Source organism: Lolium rigidum, chromosome 6, assembly GCF_022539505.1.
Source record: "Lolium rigidum isolate FL_2022 chromosome 6, APGP_CSIRO_Lrig_0.1, whole genome shotgun sequence".
NCBI lineage: Eukaryota > Viridiplantae > Streptophyta > Magnoliopsida > Poales > Poaceae > Lolium > Lolium rigidum.
Window position 1 is genome coordinate 247,884,736 of NC_061513.1, and position 18,219 is coordinate 247,902,954.

The window sequence follows — 18,219 nt, forward strand, 5'->3', positions numbered from 1 at the left end:
GCGGGCAGCGGAAGTAGTAGATCCTCCTCGGAATCCCAGCAGCATTTCGGCATGGTGGCGGTGGTGGTGGAGAACTCCGGCAGGGCTTCGCCTATGTGTTGCGGGAGTATATATGTGGAGGAGGAGAGGCTAGGGTTTGGGGAGAGGGGGTGGCTAGGGCGCCGGCCATGGGCAGCCCTAGGTGGTGCGGCCAAGAGTGGATGCCCCCTCCCTCTCCACCTCATTATATAGGTGGAAATCCCCAAGAGTTGTAGTCCAAGTCTTCGAATAAGACCCCAACAACAAGACCTCCCATAGGTGGGAAACCTACTCAAGGGGTGAGTCCTACCCAAGGTGGGACTCCCACCTTTCCTTTAGGTGGGGTGGCCGGCCACCTATGGTGGAGTCCACCTGGGACTCCACCCCTTAGGGTTTGGCTGGCCATGCAAGGTGGAGTCCCTCCGGGACTCCACTTTCCATGGTGATTTCTTCCGGACTTTTCTAGAACCTTCTAGAACCTGCCATAAATGCACTGGATCATTTCCAAACTTGGAATATGACTTCCTATATATGAATCTTATTCTCCGGACCATTCCGGACCTCCTCGTGATGTCCTGGATCCCATCCGAGACTCCGAACAAAACTTCGAACTCCATTCCATATTCCATATCTACTTAAACGACATCAAACTTTAAGTGTGTCACCCTACGGTTCGCGAACTATGCAGACATGGTTGAGAATTCTCTCCAACCAATAACCAATAGCGGGATCTGGAGATCCATAATGGCTCCCACATATTCAACGATAACTTAGTGATCGATTGAACCATTCACATACGATACCGATTCCCTTTGTCACGCGATATTTTACTTGTCCGAGATTTGATCATCGGTATCTCTATACCTTGTTCAACCTCGTTTCACGACAAGTACTCTTTACTCGTACCGTGGTATGTGGTCTCTTATGAACCATTCATATGCTTGCAAGCTAATTAGACGACATTCCACCGAGAGGGCCCAGAGTATATCTATCCGTCATCAGGATGGACAAATCCCACTGTTGATCCATATGCCTCAACTCATACTTTCCGGATACTCAATACCACCTTTATAACCACCCATTTACGCAGTGGCATTTGATGTAATCAAAGTACCTTTCCGGTATAAGTGATTTACATGATCTCATGGTCGAAAGGACTAGGTAACTATGTATCGAAAGCTTATAGCAAATAACTTAATGACGTGATCTTATGCTACGCTTAATTGGGTGTGTCCATTACATCAGTCACATAATGACATAACCTTGTTAAAGATAACACCCAATGTTCATGATCATGAAACTATGATCATCTATTAATCAACAAGCTAGTTATACAAGAGGCTTACTAGGGACTCCTTGTTGTTTACATAACACACATGTATCAATGTTTCGGTTAATACAATTATAGCATGGTATGTAAACATTATCATAAACACAAAGATATATTATAATAACCATTTATTATTGCCTCTTGGGCATATCTCCAACAGCGCACCCTTGCCATGCTATGCCATGCTAACAATCGCTTAACTTTGCCGGTAGAAAATGCAACTCCAACTCTAATTTGCTTGTCCGGGGTTCCGACTCCGATTAATATGGATAAGTTGCACCGCATCATCCTTGCCATGTCATGCATATCATCTTGAGCATGCTGGTTCTTTATCCGTAGTAGTAAGATTGCATACGTTGTGTGTTCCAGCATTTGCTTCTTCCCGGATAGGATCGCGAAGTGTTGATGTGAGATACGACGAGTTTTCCGACAAGTTCTTCTGCAGCCTTTCCACGAGCGAGCCCTCTCTCTTCACCTATTTTACTCTCTCCCTCGCATTGCTATCCCTATGTTGCGATTCTTTATCGAGTCACGTGTCCTATTCCACTTGTTTACCATAATACTCCTATATGTATCATTCCTTACCCATAGCCGTTGCTTGATGTTTGAGCCTTGCGAGTCGTAGGCGTGTTTAGGATCTGTTGTTTATCTCGATCTGTTATCGGGATATGTTGGGTTGTTGGGAGGTTATCACATGCTATATTAGTTTGTTGGAGATACACATGATTTACTTAATTGTTAACAACTAAAATTGTAAGCAGAGGCATCTGTGAGCCCCTTTGCGAAAGCATCGGAACTTTGACTTGCTAATGTCCCCTAGGACCGAGTTCTTGTTATCTGTTCCGAGATTGAGCTCTCTACCCATGCGTGGGGACGATTATTGGGACCCCCCCTCACCCATTACCTTTTCTCAAGTCAGTTGAAAAGGGGGCCACAACCTTGGTTTTATTTGGCGCATGCATGTTTATATACTGTTGCCTTCGGGTGTTTACTTCCTATTGCCTTCGGGTGTTTATATTCTGTACTGTACCCCGCGGAACGTTTAGCGAAGCGTGTGGTTTGCACGCCTAGCCGTTAATGCAAACCCTGAGTCCGCTTCGGAGTACGGCCGGACTTCGTTACGGGTAGCTTAGTCGGGTGGCCCCCCTAGACTTTCTTGTTGAACTGGGAACGGTCTTGTTGTGAGACATCCACCTGTCGTAAGTGGGTCGAGCATGCGTATGGTTACATTTGGGCACCCCTGCAGGGTTACAATCTTATCGATAAGCCGTGTCCGCGGTTATGGACGACTTGGAATTGTATAGCTTGATCATAGAACAACTTACACCGTTATCTTGTTGCTAATAATCTGCTAATAACTTGCGTAGTAATATAGCATTAGTACAACCGATACCTAATAAAACTTGTCCACCGTTGAGTGCCTTTTACATTGCCTCCTCGCAATTGTTGAAGGGGATATGTGTAATCGACTGGGTTATGTTTGTGTAGTATTTATTTGTTACCTTATGCGCTCTCTTACCTTCTCTGATTAGACGGATGTTGTAGCGTGTCTCTATTGGTTATAGTTTTGCTGCCGCTAAACCTACCATATAGCCCCAGACGATATATATATATACTCGCCCGGCGAGCATAGCCATTTCTAGTCTCGCTAAGTATGTGCCGGAGTTCGTTCCTTGGTACTTACTCTCGCCTTTTCTCTTTCTCTTCTGTTTCCTCCCTCTTGTTGGCAACCGATGGCCCGACTTCGACAGGTACACGATGACGACGTTAGCAAGGATACCCTTCCGGCTTGGCCTGGGCAGGGTTATGGACGCCACTGGTTATCTTCAGGGCTCTTAGTCCAATTTGTATCTTGTCCGTACTCGGACGTATTCGATCTTCTGTATGAGTTGGATCTTTGTATTGTTTATTTGTATCTTGACTCAATGGAGTCGTTGTTGTAATATATGTTTCTTGTGGGCTCTATTGTAATCCAGTTGTAATGTTACCTCTCGTGTTAATTCCTCTGGCATCACGTGTGTGACTCGTCGCGCACGTCGTGTCGGAGGGCGTCTCAGAATCGATATCGTGTGGATTTCGGCGGGTTCGCTGGAATCCTCATGGTACCGGTTCCGAGGCGTCACAAGTTGGTATCAGAGCTCTGGTTGACGGTACCCCACTAGTCCAGCCTGTAGGATAACCTTGCCAACGGACGATGTGTCTAGTGTCAAAACTATTTTCGAAAAATTCGTTGGATAGATCTGATTAGCTCTGATTTTTCTCCTTACCTATATTCTTTCTCCTCTTACTTTTCCGCGTTTTGAGTCTTCTCTCTTATCCGAGTTTCTCTGAGTCTTAGGTTCCGACGTGGGTTGGATGATCTATGCCTTCGCCTAATAGGACCGATCTCTGAAGACCTTCCGGGAGAAGAACATCACGGACGGCAACCTTGTCTTCTCCGATTGATGTCATCCTTATTTTGCGATTCCTCTTCAATTCCTTGTGTTTTGACCCAATCGACTCCTTGCTGACAATGCTTGTCGATATCGTCAATCTGTATTCCTGGAGTTGGTTGCACGATTCTCTTATTCCTGTGTAGAGTAATACTTCGAGTGCGGGATGGAGTCATGACCATATCGACTACTCTTATTATTCTCTCTTGTTACGATGAATTGGTGGATCCGTGTGACTGTTACTCCTTCCTTGGTTTATCCGGAGTCATCCTCGTCATCGGAACAACGACTTCTTGTTAGTGGTGTCGACCCTTCTACATGGAGCAAGGCTTCTTGTTAGTGGTGTCGAGGAGATCGACACGTCGCCAGAAGATCCGATAGTTCACCTCTCCCCCCCGTACCTTGAGGTGGAACCTCGGGGCGAGGTTCCTTGTTAGTGGTGTCGATTGTAACGGCCCCGGGTAGTACCCCATATTAGATTTGTTTGTGCCTTCCTTTATGCATCATCATGCATCATGCATCCTATCATTCACAAGATTTTATTAAATAAAAATTATTTCTCCAATAAAAACTATTTGTGTTTCCCTCTCATATGGTTTTATAATAAACCTCCCTCCTCTATTTCTTTTAACAGAACCCTAACAATCAAAACTATATTAATAAATAAAACTATTTCAAATGTTTCACAGTTTTAAAAATGGTTTGATTTTGTTTGGTTTTGTTTTCAAATACCAAAACAGTTTTGAAAATAAGAGAGAAAAGAAAAGGATTTTCAAAATTAAACTCTAACCCCTCTAACAGGCTGCAACCCCCCCTCTGGCCCTTTTCCCTTCTCCCCCAGTGGCCTTTTCGCTTTCCCTCCAGCTAGCCCGGCAGCAGCCCATCTCTTTTCATTCCCTTTTCTTGGCTCGCACCGAATCAGTATCTTTTCCACGTTGTCGTCTTCGCCCTGGAGGAGAGCACGTACATGGTGTGACCCGCAGTGGTCCTCCACCACGGTGCCGTGCTCACCTTTCCTCCTCCCTCGCTTTATCTCTTCTGGACCACGCCATCTCTTCTCTCCTCCTCCCTCACGCCTCTCTCCCACCCTCCTTCTTCCTCTGCAAGCAAACGGGAGGGGAGGAAAAATCCCCATCGCCACCGACGCCCCACCTCGCCATGGCGCAACCTCCTCGGCCCGCCCCTCGCCAAGCCAACGCCACCGTTCGACGCGTCTCTCCGTCGCTCAGCTACTGGTGCAAGGAATCGAGCAGGAGACCTTCGAATCGTCCGCAAAATCGCCAATACCCAACTCAGGCCGCCGGAATAATCCGACGATGGTGGTGCCGTCCGACCTCCTCCGTCCTCCCTGACCACGTCTATGTGTTCCTGGTGAGTTGGCGCATCTTCTGGACCCCCTCCTCATCCTCCATCCTTCCCTGCTCTCTCTCCCGTTCGTGAACCTCGCCGTTTTCCCGCAGGTCGCCGTCGCCAGCACGGCTTGGTGCTCCCCTGGTCCAGGCGTCGCCCCTCCTCGACTCCCCGTAACAACGCACATCCGCCGAGCCCCTTACCTCTTCCGGGGGTGCTCTCCTTCGACGAGGCTGTCCTCGTCTGCAACGGCCGGCCGCACGCACGCCACGGCATCGCCGCGTCCGTCTTCCTCCCTGCGACCTTCCTCCTCCTCGAGCCCTCCTCTACGCCGTCGAACTCCCCTGCTGTGAGTCACTGTCCGCTTCCCTCTCTTTTCTGCCAAGGGTGCGCCGCCAGGAGACGGTCACGGCCACAATTTTTCCCCGCCGGCGCGTAGACGCTAAACATCTTCAGTTTCGTCAGGTGGACGCTGCAACCTCCCGATCCAGTCAGCGTGCGCCGGGCCCGCTCGTCCCCGTCATCGCCTCGTCAGCCCCGGGCCCCACGCCTCAGCCGCAGCGGCTAGCTCTCGCATGGGTACGAAAACGTCTCAGATCCAGATCCAATTCCTATTTTGCATTTAGCCCCCTGCATGTTTTGTTCCCTCAACCCGGCGCCCCTATCTCTATCTGTTACACGATAACCCCCTGCCAGTTTTGTAATCTAACTCGGGGTCCCTCCCCCTGGCTAGATTTAGTTTTCAGGTCCTTTCTAATTAAATAAAATCTATTTATCTATTTTAAAATAACAAAACCCTAATATGTTAATAACTTTTAATCTGTAATTCCAATTAAAATGTGTTATATATGAATTTTGATCAGAAAAATGTGAGGAACATTAATATGCCATCCATTCATCTGTTTGCATCTCACATAATGTCACGTGTTGATAGTTATGCATGTCCACCTTACATATATGCGGAGTATTTTAGACACCGACTAGGGTTTTCCCTGCTCCGCTTAAATTTGAAGTAGCGCACCCTTGCCATGCTATGCCATGCTAACAACCGCTTAACTTTGCCGGTAGAAAATGCAACTCCAACTCTAATTTGCTTGTCCGGGGTTCCGACTCCGATTAATATTGATAAGTTGCACCGCATCATCCTTGCCATGTCATGCATATCATCTTGAGCATGCTGGTTCTTTATCCGTAGTAGTAAGATTGCATACGTTGTGTGTTCCAGCATTTGCTTCTTCCCGGATAGGATCGCGAAGTGTTGATGTGAGATACGCCGAGTTTTCCGACAAGTTCTTCTGCAGCTTTCCACAGGCGAGCCCTCTCTCTTCACCTATTTTACTCTCTCCCTCACATTGCTATCCCTATGTTGCGATTCTTTATCGAGTCAGGTGTCCTATTCCACTTGTTTACCATAATACTCCTATATGCATCATTCCTTACCCATAGCCGTTGCTTGATGTTTGAGCCTTGCGAGTCGTAGGCGTGTTTAGGATCTGTTGTTTATCTCGATCTGTTATCGGGATATGTTGGGTTGTTGGGAGGTTATCACATGCTATATTAGTTTGTTGGAGATACACATGCTTTACTTAATTGTTAACAACTAAAATTGTAAGCAGAGGCATCTGTGAGCCCCTTTGCGAAAGCATCGGGACTTTGACTTGCTAATGTCCCCTAGGACCCGAGTTCTTGTTATCTGTTCCGAGATTGAGCGCTCTACCCATGCGTGGGGACGATTATTGGGACCCCCCTCACCCATTACCTTTTCTCAAGTCTGTTGAAAAGGGGGCCACAACCTTGGTTTTATTTGGCGCATGCATGTTTATATACTGTTGCCTTCGGGTGTTTACTTCCTGTTGCCTTCGGGTGTTTATATTCTGTACTGTACCCCGCGGAACGTTTAGCGAAGCGTGTGGTTTGCACGCCTAGCCGTTAATGCAAACCCTGAGTCCGCTTCGGAGTACGGTTGGACTTCGTTACGGGTAGCTTAGTCGGGTGGCCCCCCCTAGACTTTCTTGTTGAACTGGGAACGGTCTTGTTGTGAGACATCCACCTGTCGTAAGTGGGTCGAGCATGCATATGGTTAAATTTGGGCACCCCTGCAGGGTTACAATCCTATCGATAAGCCGTGTCCGCGGTTATGGACGACTTGGAATTGTATAGCTTGATCATAGAACAACTTACACCGTTATCTTGTTGCTAATAATCTGCTAATAACTTGCGTAGTAATATAGCATTACTACAACCGATACCTAATAAAACTTGTCCACCGTTGAGTGCCTTTTACATTGCCTCTTCGCAATTGTTGAATGGGATATGTGTAATCGGCTGGGTTATGTTTGTGTAGTATTTATCTGTTACCTTATGCGCTCTCTTACCTTCTCTGATTAGACGGATGTTGTAGCGTGTCTCTATTGGTTATAGTTTTGCTGCCGCTAAACCTACCATATAGCCCCAGGCGATATATATATATACTCGCCCGGCGAGCATAACCATTTCTAGTCTCGCTAAGTACGTGCCGGAGTTCGTTCCTTGGTACTTACTCTCGTCTTTTCTCTTTCTCTTCTGTTTCCTCCCTCTTGTCGGCAACCGATGGCCCGACTTCGATAGGTACAAGATGACGACATTAGCAAGGTTACCCTTCCGGCTTGGCCTGGGCAAGGTTATGGACGCCACTGGTTATCTTCAGGACTCTTAGTCCAATTTATATCTTGTCCGTACTCGGACGTATTCGATCTTCTATATGAGTTGGATCTTTGTATTGTATATTTGTATCTTGACTCGATGAAGTCGTTGTTGCAATATATGTTTCTTGTGGGCTCTATTGTAATCCTGTTGTAATGTTACCGCTCGTGTTAATTCCTCTGGCATCACGTGTGTGACTCGTCGCGCACGTCGTGTCGGAGGGCGTCTCAGAATCGATATCGTGTGGATTTCGGCGGGTTCGCTGGAATCTTCATGGTACCGGTTCCGGGACGTCACAAATAGCCTGGGGGCCTGTCACATAAAGGGCATATCCCAATACACATATCATTCCATAAACTTGTTTTTGTGCCATCACCGATGGAAATTGTTGTGGATGCGCAAAAGAGGGCCATATGTCAGTCTAGGTGCATGGAAGCTCCGGGGTGGTCTGGGTCGATACCACGACAACCAACGGATTCACAAGGCCTTGCTGAAACGATCAAGATCAGTCACCCCTAGGCCTCTTAGCTTGGTAGTACCACTCTCCGTCTCTCCCAGCACGCGTGCCGTTCTTTCTTTTGCATCCATGTAGCCGTTTAGATGCTTTGTCAATAAGGGGCTTGAAGTCGATTTCATTAAACTTTGGAGGTGAAGTTGCAACCCCAGGTATATTCATGGGAAAAGAAGACGGCGAGGGAATCCACAATCCAGTTCAATATGTTCCGAGCGAATGGAATGATCACCGTCTTGTTCAGGTTTGTATGCAGGCCTATTGCATCCGCAAAATAGCCATTAGAAACAGATACATCGAGGATCAATTTTAGACTTGATAAAAGAGATACATATGGTTGAATTTTTAGACCATAGTCTATGTGGACTATCCACTGGAGATGATCTTAGAAAAGAGATGAGGATGATGGCAATGTTGGTTGGTAGCTAGATGCAAGAGAGAAGGAACCAACTGGTTCGCACAAATTCAGCTTTGACAACCGGTGAGGTGCAGAACTAGAGCGTGATGTTCAAAGCTTACTCACCTCACCACCCCCCCATGAAGAAAGTTCATTATTCATCTCTAAACTCTAAGGATGAAAATTCAAGATCTAGCCTTAATTAGCTGTGTCTGCCAATGTTTTTGTTGAAGATATTGTTTTGAGAGTATAGACTTTTCTTCAGGGTGAAAACCTTAAATCTATCATCGAACGACAACGACGCTTGTACACTGTTTCCTTCTTGGAGGCGTCGCTTATGAAGAACTTAAATATATGGTGCTGTCTTGGTGGAGTTAATACCGTTGTTTCAAGAAATGGATCACTGTAGCGAAACTTTTAGTTGCAATTCTTCTTCTTTTTTGGCCGTGTGCATCAATATTGCCACTAGGACAATGCATTGTTACAGAGAATGAGTGTAACTGATATCCCTGCGATATTAATATATACTCTTTGTTGAAAAAATATCTAAACGCTCAAGAAAGTTCACTTTTTGTCCTAAGACTTTTAATTAACAAACTATGAACTCTTTGAAAATTACATATCCCATCTAACCGGAGATAGATAAACACCTATGTGGAAAACATATGGCACACAAAATGGGTAGACCGGACCCACACTATCATCTTCTAGATAGTTCATCACGCCGCCCCACTTTTCCTCATCACCCTAGAGCTAGTTTGACCCGTCCGCGATCACAATCACAATCACCTCTAGCTCCTCCACATCTTCCCTTCTAGTGCGAACCAATGCCAAGCTTACTATCCACATTGTGCTCCTTGGTGGTATCACGTTGTCATTGCGATCGCCAGAGAAATCTCGTGGCTAATTCATGCCGCCATTCTTCTTCCTTAAGTTTGGAAGGTGCAACTATGTGATCAGTTTCGAGGGGACGACCCAAAAGGGTAGTCCGACACATCGATTTTGTCACGTTAGATGTGGTGTGAACTTTTTTATGAGTCAGAGATTCATTTTGGGCCAAATAAAAAAGTTTTTTGGATGAAAAGTGAACTTCTTTGAGAGTTCTCGGCTAAGAAAGGAACTTACACTGTCGAGACGGCCCCACCAGAAGATTTGCCCGCGAGCCCCTCCTATCTTCCTCGCTGTCTCATCCAATCTTCCCGCCAATTTTTTGGAAATCCCTTTCCGCAGGCCCACTCTAGAAAAAGAATGAAAATCGAGAGCCAAGCCCCCGCACACAGACAGATCTACTGCCCCAACCAAATTCCATTCCCCTCCGCCGCCGCCGTCCACCCATGACGGCCACCGCCGGCGAGCCCCACCGCGTGGTCCTCCTCGTCGATCTCGACCCCCTCCTCCCTTCCCCAGACCCTACTGCTCCCACCGCCCATCCCGCCTCCTCCTACCTCGCCGCCGCGCTCCCAGCCGCCACCTCCCTCCTCGCCGCCTCCCCCGCCTCCACCTCCCTCTCCGCCGCGCGCCTCTTCTTCTCCTCCCTCTCGCCGATCCTCTCCTCTTCCCTCCTCCCCAAGCACCTCCCCTCCGCCCCTACCCCGCTCTCCTTCGACCTCCACCCGGCCACCATCGCCTCCCTCGCCCCGCTCCGCCGCCTCGCCCTCCCGGCCTCCCCGCACGCCCGCGTCACCGCCTCCTCCTCCATCGCCAAGTCGCTCCTCCAGCTCGAGCACGACTACCCCTGGGACGCCGAGCCCCAGCACGGCCGACGCCGCCGCGTCACCGACCGGCCGCCCAATTTGGTGGTCCTCTTCACGGCCGCCTCCAATTTCGAGGAATTCGGCGAGGACACGAGCTTTGGGAAGAGGTTTCGGGCGGTTTTCGAGCCGGCGAGGGACCGGCTCTCGTCGAGAGGCGTACAGGTGTGCTGGGTTGCCGTCGGTTCCGCTGGCGAGGGGATTCGGAGGGCGGTGACGGAGCTAGGATGGTGGTTTACGACAGCAGATGCGGTAACGTTGGGGTCGGCGGTTGCTCCGCCAGCGCTCGTTTGGGGAGGTGTTGGATTTGGGTGTGGAGGAGGTGGAGGGCGAGGTGAGCTTGTGCTGGAGATTACTGATGTGAAGGGGAAGCCGCTGGTCTGCAAGGGCTGCGAGGTTGAGATGGTTAGCTCCACATCGTGTCAGGTGAGCAGCCATGGTGTGTCCAAGATACATGTGAAGGGAGTGTCTGAGGTGGGGAACTGCGAGCAGTTGATGGGCACAGAGGGGGAAGTTGTTCTGGTACGTGGGTTGCCACAGGATAGGAGCAAGGGCGACAGCGAAGCAGCGGTGGACAAGGAGTTCTTTCCACATCGGCTTCTTGAGTTGGTTCTCGCCGGTGAGAACAATTGCCTTGGGGCTGGAATGCCTATTTGGCAGCTTATTCTGGTTTTCCTTCACAGGAAAAACTATTGTGCAATGGTGTCGATTTCTGATGGAGATGGGAAGTCTCTAGATGGTGTTCTTGTACCTTTCTCGATGAACTGTGCAGTACTGCATGTCCAGAAGAATGGCACTGGTCTGGGTCAGGTGGTTGCAAAATGTCCCGAAACACTGGATAGTTCCGTGCCTGATCCATCAAAGGAGCAGAGTGCGAGGAAGAAGAGAAGCAGGTTGGTCAATAAGCTACTCGAGGCAACAAGTTGGAGCACCTTCTGTGATGTGTTCCTCAAACATGCTGATGGCAGTATGCCAGTGGTGGACTTGGAAGACCTGTATTTCAGCAGGTATGGCACTGCATCGAAAAAGTTGCGGTTCTTGAAATGTTGGTTGAAACAATTGAAATTGTCATGTCTTGGTACTTCACCTAGCCTTCAAACAGAAGGAGAGACCTGTCCTCCCTCAAAGGATGAAGGAGAGGCGAAACTTCAAGTTTCAGAGGAGGATGCCTCAGCTCCTCATGTCAATTCTTCGGTGGATGAAGCAGATTGTAACAAAATGGACAAACCAGTGGATGAAGCAGATTGCAACAAAGTGGAGCAACAAGTGGACGAAAATGGTTCAGGGTTCTCTTCTATGGAAGAGTTAGAAGCATTTCTTGGGAGTATTCCTCAGAAGATTGAGCAAGGTCTTTGTTCTGAAGATACTGATTTGGGGAATTTAGCTGAACGTTTGGTTGGCTTGTCTGTCCACGCACTGCTGATTAAGAATGGAAAGATTGCGGTGGAGTATTTCGAACACAATGAAGTACATGATGCTTCAGATGCAAATATTACTTACGAAGCTTCAACTATTCTGCTGAGGAAACCCAAAGAGCTTCTGTTGAAGTACAAAGGCAACAACTCAGCCTCTGCCACATCGGAACAACCATCAAAATACAGCACAGATTACAAAATCCGAGAGTATCCTTTTAAATCCTCAGTTATTTTAAATCCAGCCCTGAAATTATTTTCTATGCTAATACCCACTGCAGTTGTGAACTGTTCATATTAAATGTTGTGGTTTTGTACACCTTAACAAGCATGTATCAGACATGAACTGCAGATATTGCTTAGGATGGAAATAATTAGGTCTAAACTTGGACCTGAATTTGAAGAAGGTTCAAAGCAGAAGATGATAAAAGAGATCTGCTCTCTTTTGCAGTTCATTGATATAAACATCCAAGGGGATTCATTTCAGTCTGACAGTATTGTCAAGTTTGCTGAGAAGACCATTAAGTCCAGGTATGTCTCAGATTTGCATACATTGAAATCATTTTAGTGCTTAATTTGTTGAGCTATTGGCTCTATTGATGCCTGGAAATGTCACTGCTTAAGTGTGAGTAGTTTCGTGAGGTAGCATAAAGGTTGCACTTCTTGCTACCATACCATTAGAGGCAATGCTAGGTTACTTGAGAAATAATATATACTAAGCAAAGTATCCAGAATTTGATTAAGCACTTGCTTAGAAAAACTAGTATTGAATCAGTGTAACCAAACATAACACCTCTTGGTAGAAAATATCAAAATATGTGCATGCTCAGAACCGCTTTCTTTGCCAGATTTTTTTTTTGAACAAGGAGTGCCCCGAAGGGCTTGGAAGCTTTTCAATAATTCCAAACGGTGGAGGTACAAATTATTACAAAGGACCCCATAAGATAAGAAAAAACATATAGGTCCCCAGCATTTACAGAAAAGACCTCACTGAGAAATGGGAAAACGCAATCCGATCCTTCTCTTTCTCCACCGCTGAGCCGGAGATCAGCTACGCTGCCGTCATGCATAGAGGCGGGGACGGAGCCAGTTGCCTCTATGCAGCCGTAGTATGCGGTTGCAGACCTCAGTAGGGGCCTCACAAAGGAGGTTGATACGCCGGATCTCGCCGGCTTTTGGATAGGCCATGGATTGGCCTTGGTTGTCGGACGGCTAACATCCGCTGCCGAGGTGATGCTCAAAAAAACAGCTTCCCAACTCCACTGCTGGCAGATGCTTCGGCTCACCCAATCAATTCCTCTATCCCTCACCACCTCGGCGCAAGACAGAGGACTAGGACTGGAGGGAGAGAAGCATCTAGCAGCAGGACATTCTTCAGCAACGCCATCGAAGCAAAGCTGCCCGCCATCAGACTCACCAATCCTGCCACGGATAGGAGGAGGCAGGCGGAGAAGATAGGCTTGAAGAAGAATCCACTTATTGAGGAAGACCTCACCACGAGGCCAGAGACCACCGGTGAACGCCAGGGTCACCCAGGGCCTGCTTCACCTCTCCTCGCCACCACGGCCGGCCAGAGGTGCCAAAGCTCCTGGATTTTTGGCGTCCCACCGCTCCTCCTCCTCGCCACCTCGGCCAGCCAGGAAGAACAGAGGAACACCACACCCCAACGCCAGAAGGTGGCCAGCAGCAACTCCTTTATTCGGGGAGACGGTGATCTCCCTCATCATCCCCAGCTCCTTCCATCGGAGCAAGCAGAGAAGAGAGAGCTCCTAAAGCCGACGAGATCTGGGCGCCAAGATCTGCTCGTCTCCAACTACCGGGCAAAAAGCCCACTACTGGCACATGGCCTAAACTACAACCTACCCTAGCTACTCCGGCGCCCCCCCCCCCCCCCTTCTCCATCTCCGGCCGGCAGCGCCGCCGGATCGGAGTCCGGGACGGCCCGGTAAGATAAGAGTGGCTACCAAGGGGAGAGAGGAGGGGCGGTGGGAGGGGAGGGGAAAGTGAGCTCCTCTTTGCCAGACGAAAACTGTGCTTCAACACAAATCTTTGGTTTTATCAGTTATCACTAGTACGGCTAAAGAATTGATGGACAAACTAACATGAGATACTTCTATCTCTCTTAATACTCCTAAACTACAGGCTAATAACTCATCCTGTTTTAGGTATTTTTTTTTTTCTGTAAGCCTATAATTACCTTTCTCATGCTTCTGTACACGTTAATTCATTTCCAATCACGTGAAGCGGTGCTCACTTCCCTTAAAAAAAGTGGTGCTCACTTTCCATTATCCTTTGATGAGTGTTGACATCGGAGAGCAGTGTCCTATCTCCTCACTTCCAAGGACAGTTGAAACAAGATAATATCTTGCTACTGGATGTTCATAAATATGAGTGCATGACACATGCGTTAGTTTAGCTTTCATTTTTCCTGGGGTGTTCAGTTGTGTATATGTGTAGAAACAAAGTAAAGCTTATTCCTTAGGAAGGTAATGTAAGATTAAGCTAAACAAGATGACATAAATGTATGTTCAAATGCGACTTTGGTAATAATTTCTAGCAGAACATTTGCTACTAGAACTTTTAAGGGGAAATTTGGGTTCCTGTCCAACATTTGCTTCCTTTTCATGGCAGTTCTTGAAAGTATTACATCTACATCAATACAATGCTGCCCATCATTCTTCAGAAGGCTGAAATGTATAATCCGATTGTCCAATATTTTCAGGTACATGGAGTCCTTGGAGGATGTGATCAAGAAGATATACACGGAGATGGAGTTTGATCTGTTCGATGAAGACGATGTGCCATGTTCAGACTCTGTACCCAGCAGCAGCAACCAGGACGATGCCAGGGCTGACAGGAGCAGGAGAAGCCACGGGAACTTCGCTGGCAGTGCAAGCGCTCCCACACTCCACACGAGGAGCAGCCGCCACGACAGGCACGAGGCGCAGCTGGCGCGAGCGCAGGAGCGGCGGGACAGGGAGCGGAGGTTCTCCTCCTTGACCAGCTGGGTGCCTGACCTGCGCCGTGTGTGGGCGCTCAAGCACCCGGGGAAGGAGCCTCCACAGGCGGCGGTGCCCCGTTCCAGGCAGCACTCCAAGCGGAGGAAGCGGCGTGTGGCGTGCACCGACATGGTCTGCGAGACGCCCATGATGGCCGCGAAGAAGCAGCAGCACGAGCAGGCCAGGTGGGAGTCCCAGGAGGGAGACGAGATGATGTCGTTCGGGTCCGTGTCCAAGACCTTGTTCGACGATGACACAGAGATAAGCAGCTCGAGCAGCGTGTAAACTAAAGAACTCATACAAAGCATAGTACTATAGGAGAACTCTCTCGACGGACTGCCTCGTCCTGCACTTGCGATTTCTTTTTCCTGAATCATGGCAGTCCCGGAGTTCGAATGAAGCTTTCACTTCTTCGCAGTATAATGTGTCCTGATTGTGGTAGTGGGCCGGGCTGACTATTCATTCTCTTATTGAACTTCGGCACATGTCTGTGGCGTCGGCGGCCCGTGCCACTCCATGTTACTCTCTCTGGTCTTTTTTAATTGAATTAAATTTAGTATAAAGTTATACTAAATTCAAGTCAATTAAAAAACCCGAAGAGTACTTCACTATACTGCTCCGGTGTCCTGTCTATTTGGGCGATGAGCTCTGCACTCGTCTTCCACTTCCTCTAGCCACTTCTGAACTTCAGCCTTCCTCAATCTTGCTAAGCAAAAATATGACCGTCGCTTCTCCCTTGGAGACAACATTTGGTTCGTTTTTCTCCTGATAGTAGCTCTTCTGTTCATCTCCATATGATAAAAAAGGGTAGGACGTAAGGTATCTTCAGCGGTCCGATGCATTTTGGTCACTAAAAATGATCGCCTATATCTGTTTACGTTGGACCGCGGATGTGAAATCGGCTGAAAAGGAGCGGATGATCGTTTGCGTTCGGGGTGTTCCAGCAGCCCGACGCATTTGTTTCGCCCAAAAAGATTTCATTCATAAAATAATTTACATAATGTGAAAAATAAAAAAACATAAAAATATAAAGAGGCCATGGCCTGCTAAAACCCTAACCCTAGCCTACACCTCGTCGTCGCTAGGCACCTGTGTCAGGTCGACGAGGTCCGGGATTGTCCCGCACCACCTTGCCAGTGATGTCTTCACCCCACATTTTCTCGGGCATGGGAGGCGGCAGAGGTGACGGCGTACGCGGCAGCGGCCGACGAGGCCATGGAGGAGGGCCAAATTTGTAGTCTGGTCGCGGAGGAACCCTGCCTTTCGCCTCTTGTCGATTTCGTGCCGGCGGTAGTCGTCCCACTTGGGGGAGCCGATGGCGTACACGGGGTCGCCGTGGAGGTCCATCGGGAGAACGGCTCGCCTGCGCCAGATCTCTTCGAGCCGCTCCGGGCCGGATCATGGCACTGGTAGGATGGGCACCCACGTGAAGCCTAGGCGCCACCTGCTCGGCAGGTGCACGTCGTTCTAGCCATCACAAGGCTACCAATTGTCGTAGAGCAGCCAGACGACGCTAAAAAGGAGGGGGCCCCTTATCCGAGGGTTCTCCTCCTTCTTCATCTACGATGATGACACCTCGTGGTCATTCTTATTCTTCCCCATGGTGAGGCAGCAGAGCAATGTGGCTGTCGGTGTGGTGGGAACAAGCGTGGCTGGAAATAGGGCAATGGGGGCGAGAGAGGTGTGGGCGATGGCAGGATGTTGCAGGTACCTTTTAAGGATGAGAGCGGGACTCGAAGCCGCGTGCCATTGATGGCGACTGATGTCTACGCACACTTCTATTCTTGTAGACAATGTTGGGCCTACAAGTGCAGAGGTTTGTAGAACAGCAGCAAGTTTCCCTTAAGTGGATCACCCAAGGTTTATCGAACTCAGGGAGGTAGAGGTTAAAGATATCCCAGTCAAGCAACCCTGCAATTACGATACAAGAAGTATCTTGTGTCCCCAACACACCCAATAGACTTGCCAGGTGAATAGGTGCACTAGTTCGGCGAAGAGATAGTGAAATACAAGTAATATGGATGATTATGAGTGGTAATTGCAATCTGGAATAAAAATGGCAGCAAGCAAACATGTAGCAGAACTGGTTGTAAACGGTGTTTCAATGCTTGGTAACAAGGCCTAGGGATCATACTTTCACTAATGGACACTCTCAACAATGATACCATAATTGAATACATAGATATTATCTCTTCACTACGCTACTCTGAACCACTCACCGGTTTGATAACAAACACAAATTCACTATGTAGGGCTGCATAAGCATTCCTTAAAGTTCGCATTCCCAATCTATGGACGCCCCACGCTATCACTTTGAGCATACAAAGATGATACTAACTAGACACCGCAATTCATAAGTATTTCTGTAAATTAAGCTTAAGAAACAAACACGATGTGCACACCGTCACCTTCACACCGCTGGACAAGGTGTTCCCGGAGATCACATAATAAAACCACCTGAGTAGCACAATAGTTGAAGAATAACATCTACTTATTCAACTAGATTACAAAGCTCATGATCACATAAAGATCACACCATGGAAGAGAGAGATTAACCACATAGCTACCAGTAAAGCCCTCAGCCTCGGGGGAGCACTACTCCCTCCTCATCATGGGAGTCAGCAACGACGATGGAGATGGCGGTGGAGTCGATGGAGATGGCTCCGGAGGCAATTCCCCGTCCCGGCAGGTTGCCGGAACAGAGACTTCTGTCCCCCCGATTCTTGTCTTTGGCGGCGGCGGAGCTACGGAACTTTTCGGGGGCGGAGGCCGATTGGTTTAGGGTTCACGCGTCGGGAGGCTTCTTATAGGCGGAAGGGTGAGTCGATGGAGGCCATGGGGCCCCACACGACCCCTTGGCGCGGCCAGGGCCTGGGCTGCGCCTAGGCCTGGTCTGGCCACCCTGTGGCGCCTCTTCGTCCCCCCTGTGGACTTCATCTTCGTTACAAAAAAACAAGATCTTTAGCTTTTGTTTCGTCCAATTCCGAGAATATTTCATGTACAACTTTTCTGAAATACAAAACAGCAGAAAACAGGGAACTAGCACTGTGGCATCTTGTCAATAAGTTAGTGTCGGAAAATGTATAAAAGTGTAACAAAGTGTAAACAAAACATATAGAAATTGGTGTAAAACAAGCATGGAGCATCAAAAATTATAGATACGTTTGCAACGTGACGCAGAAGACCAGCCGCTGCCCGCCAGACCCTGCGTGGTGCCATTGATGGCGGCTACAGAAGACCGCGGCACGCGCATGGGTGGAAGCGAAGAGGACGAAGCGATGCAACAGAAGCATTGCGGCCTCGCGCTCGCTGCCAGGCGGCCCCGTATCAACAGTGC

General features: G+C 48.4%; 1 protein-coding gene across 1 annotated transcript; it reads left to right on the forward strand.

The window, feature by feature from the left end:
- The first annotated feature begins 10,054 nt into the window (after positions 1-10,054).
- On the forward strand, positions 10,055-15,167 carry LOC124665410. The gene is made up of 3 exons (XM_047202823.1): positions 10,055-12,093; positions 12,223-12,414; positions 14,606-15,167. The coding sequence occupies exons 1-3, from the start codon at positions 10,055-10,057 to the stop codon at positions 15,165-15,167; spliced, it is 2,793 nt and encodes a 930-aa protein (XP_047058779.1).
- Positions 15,168-18,219: the final 3,052 nt, after the last annotated feature.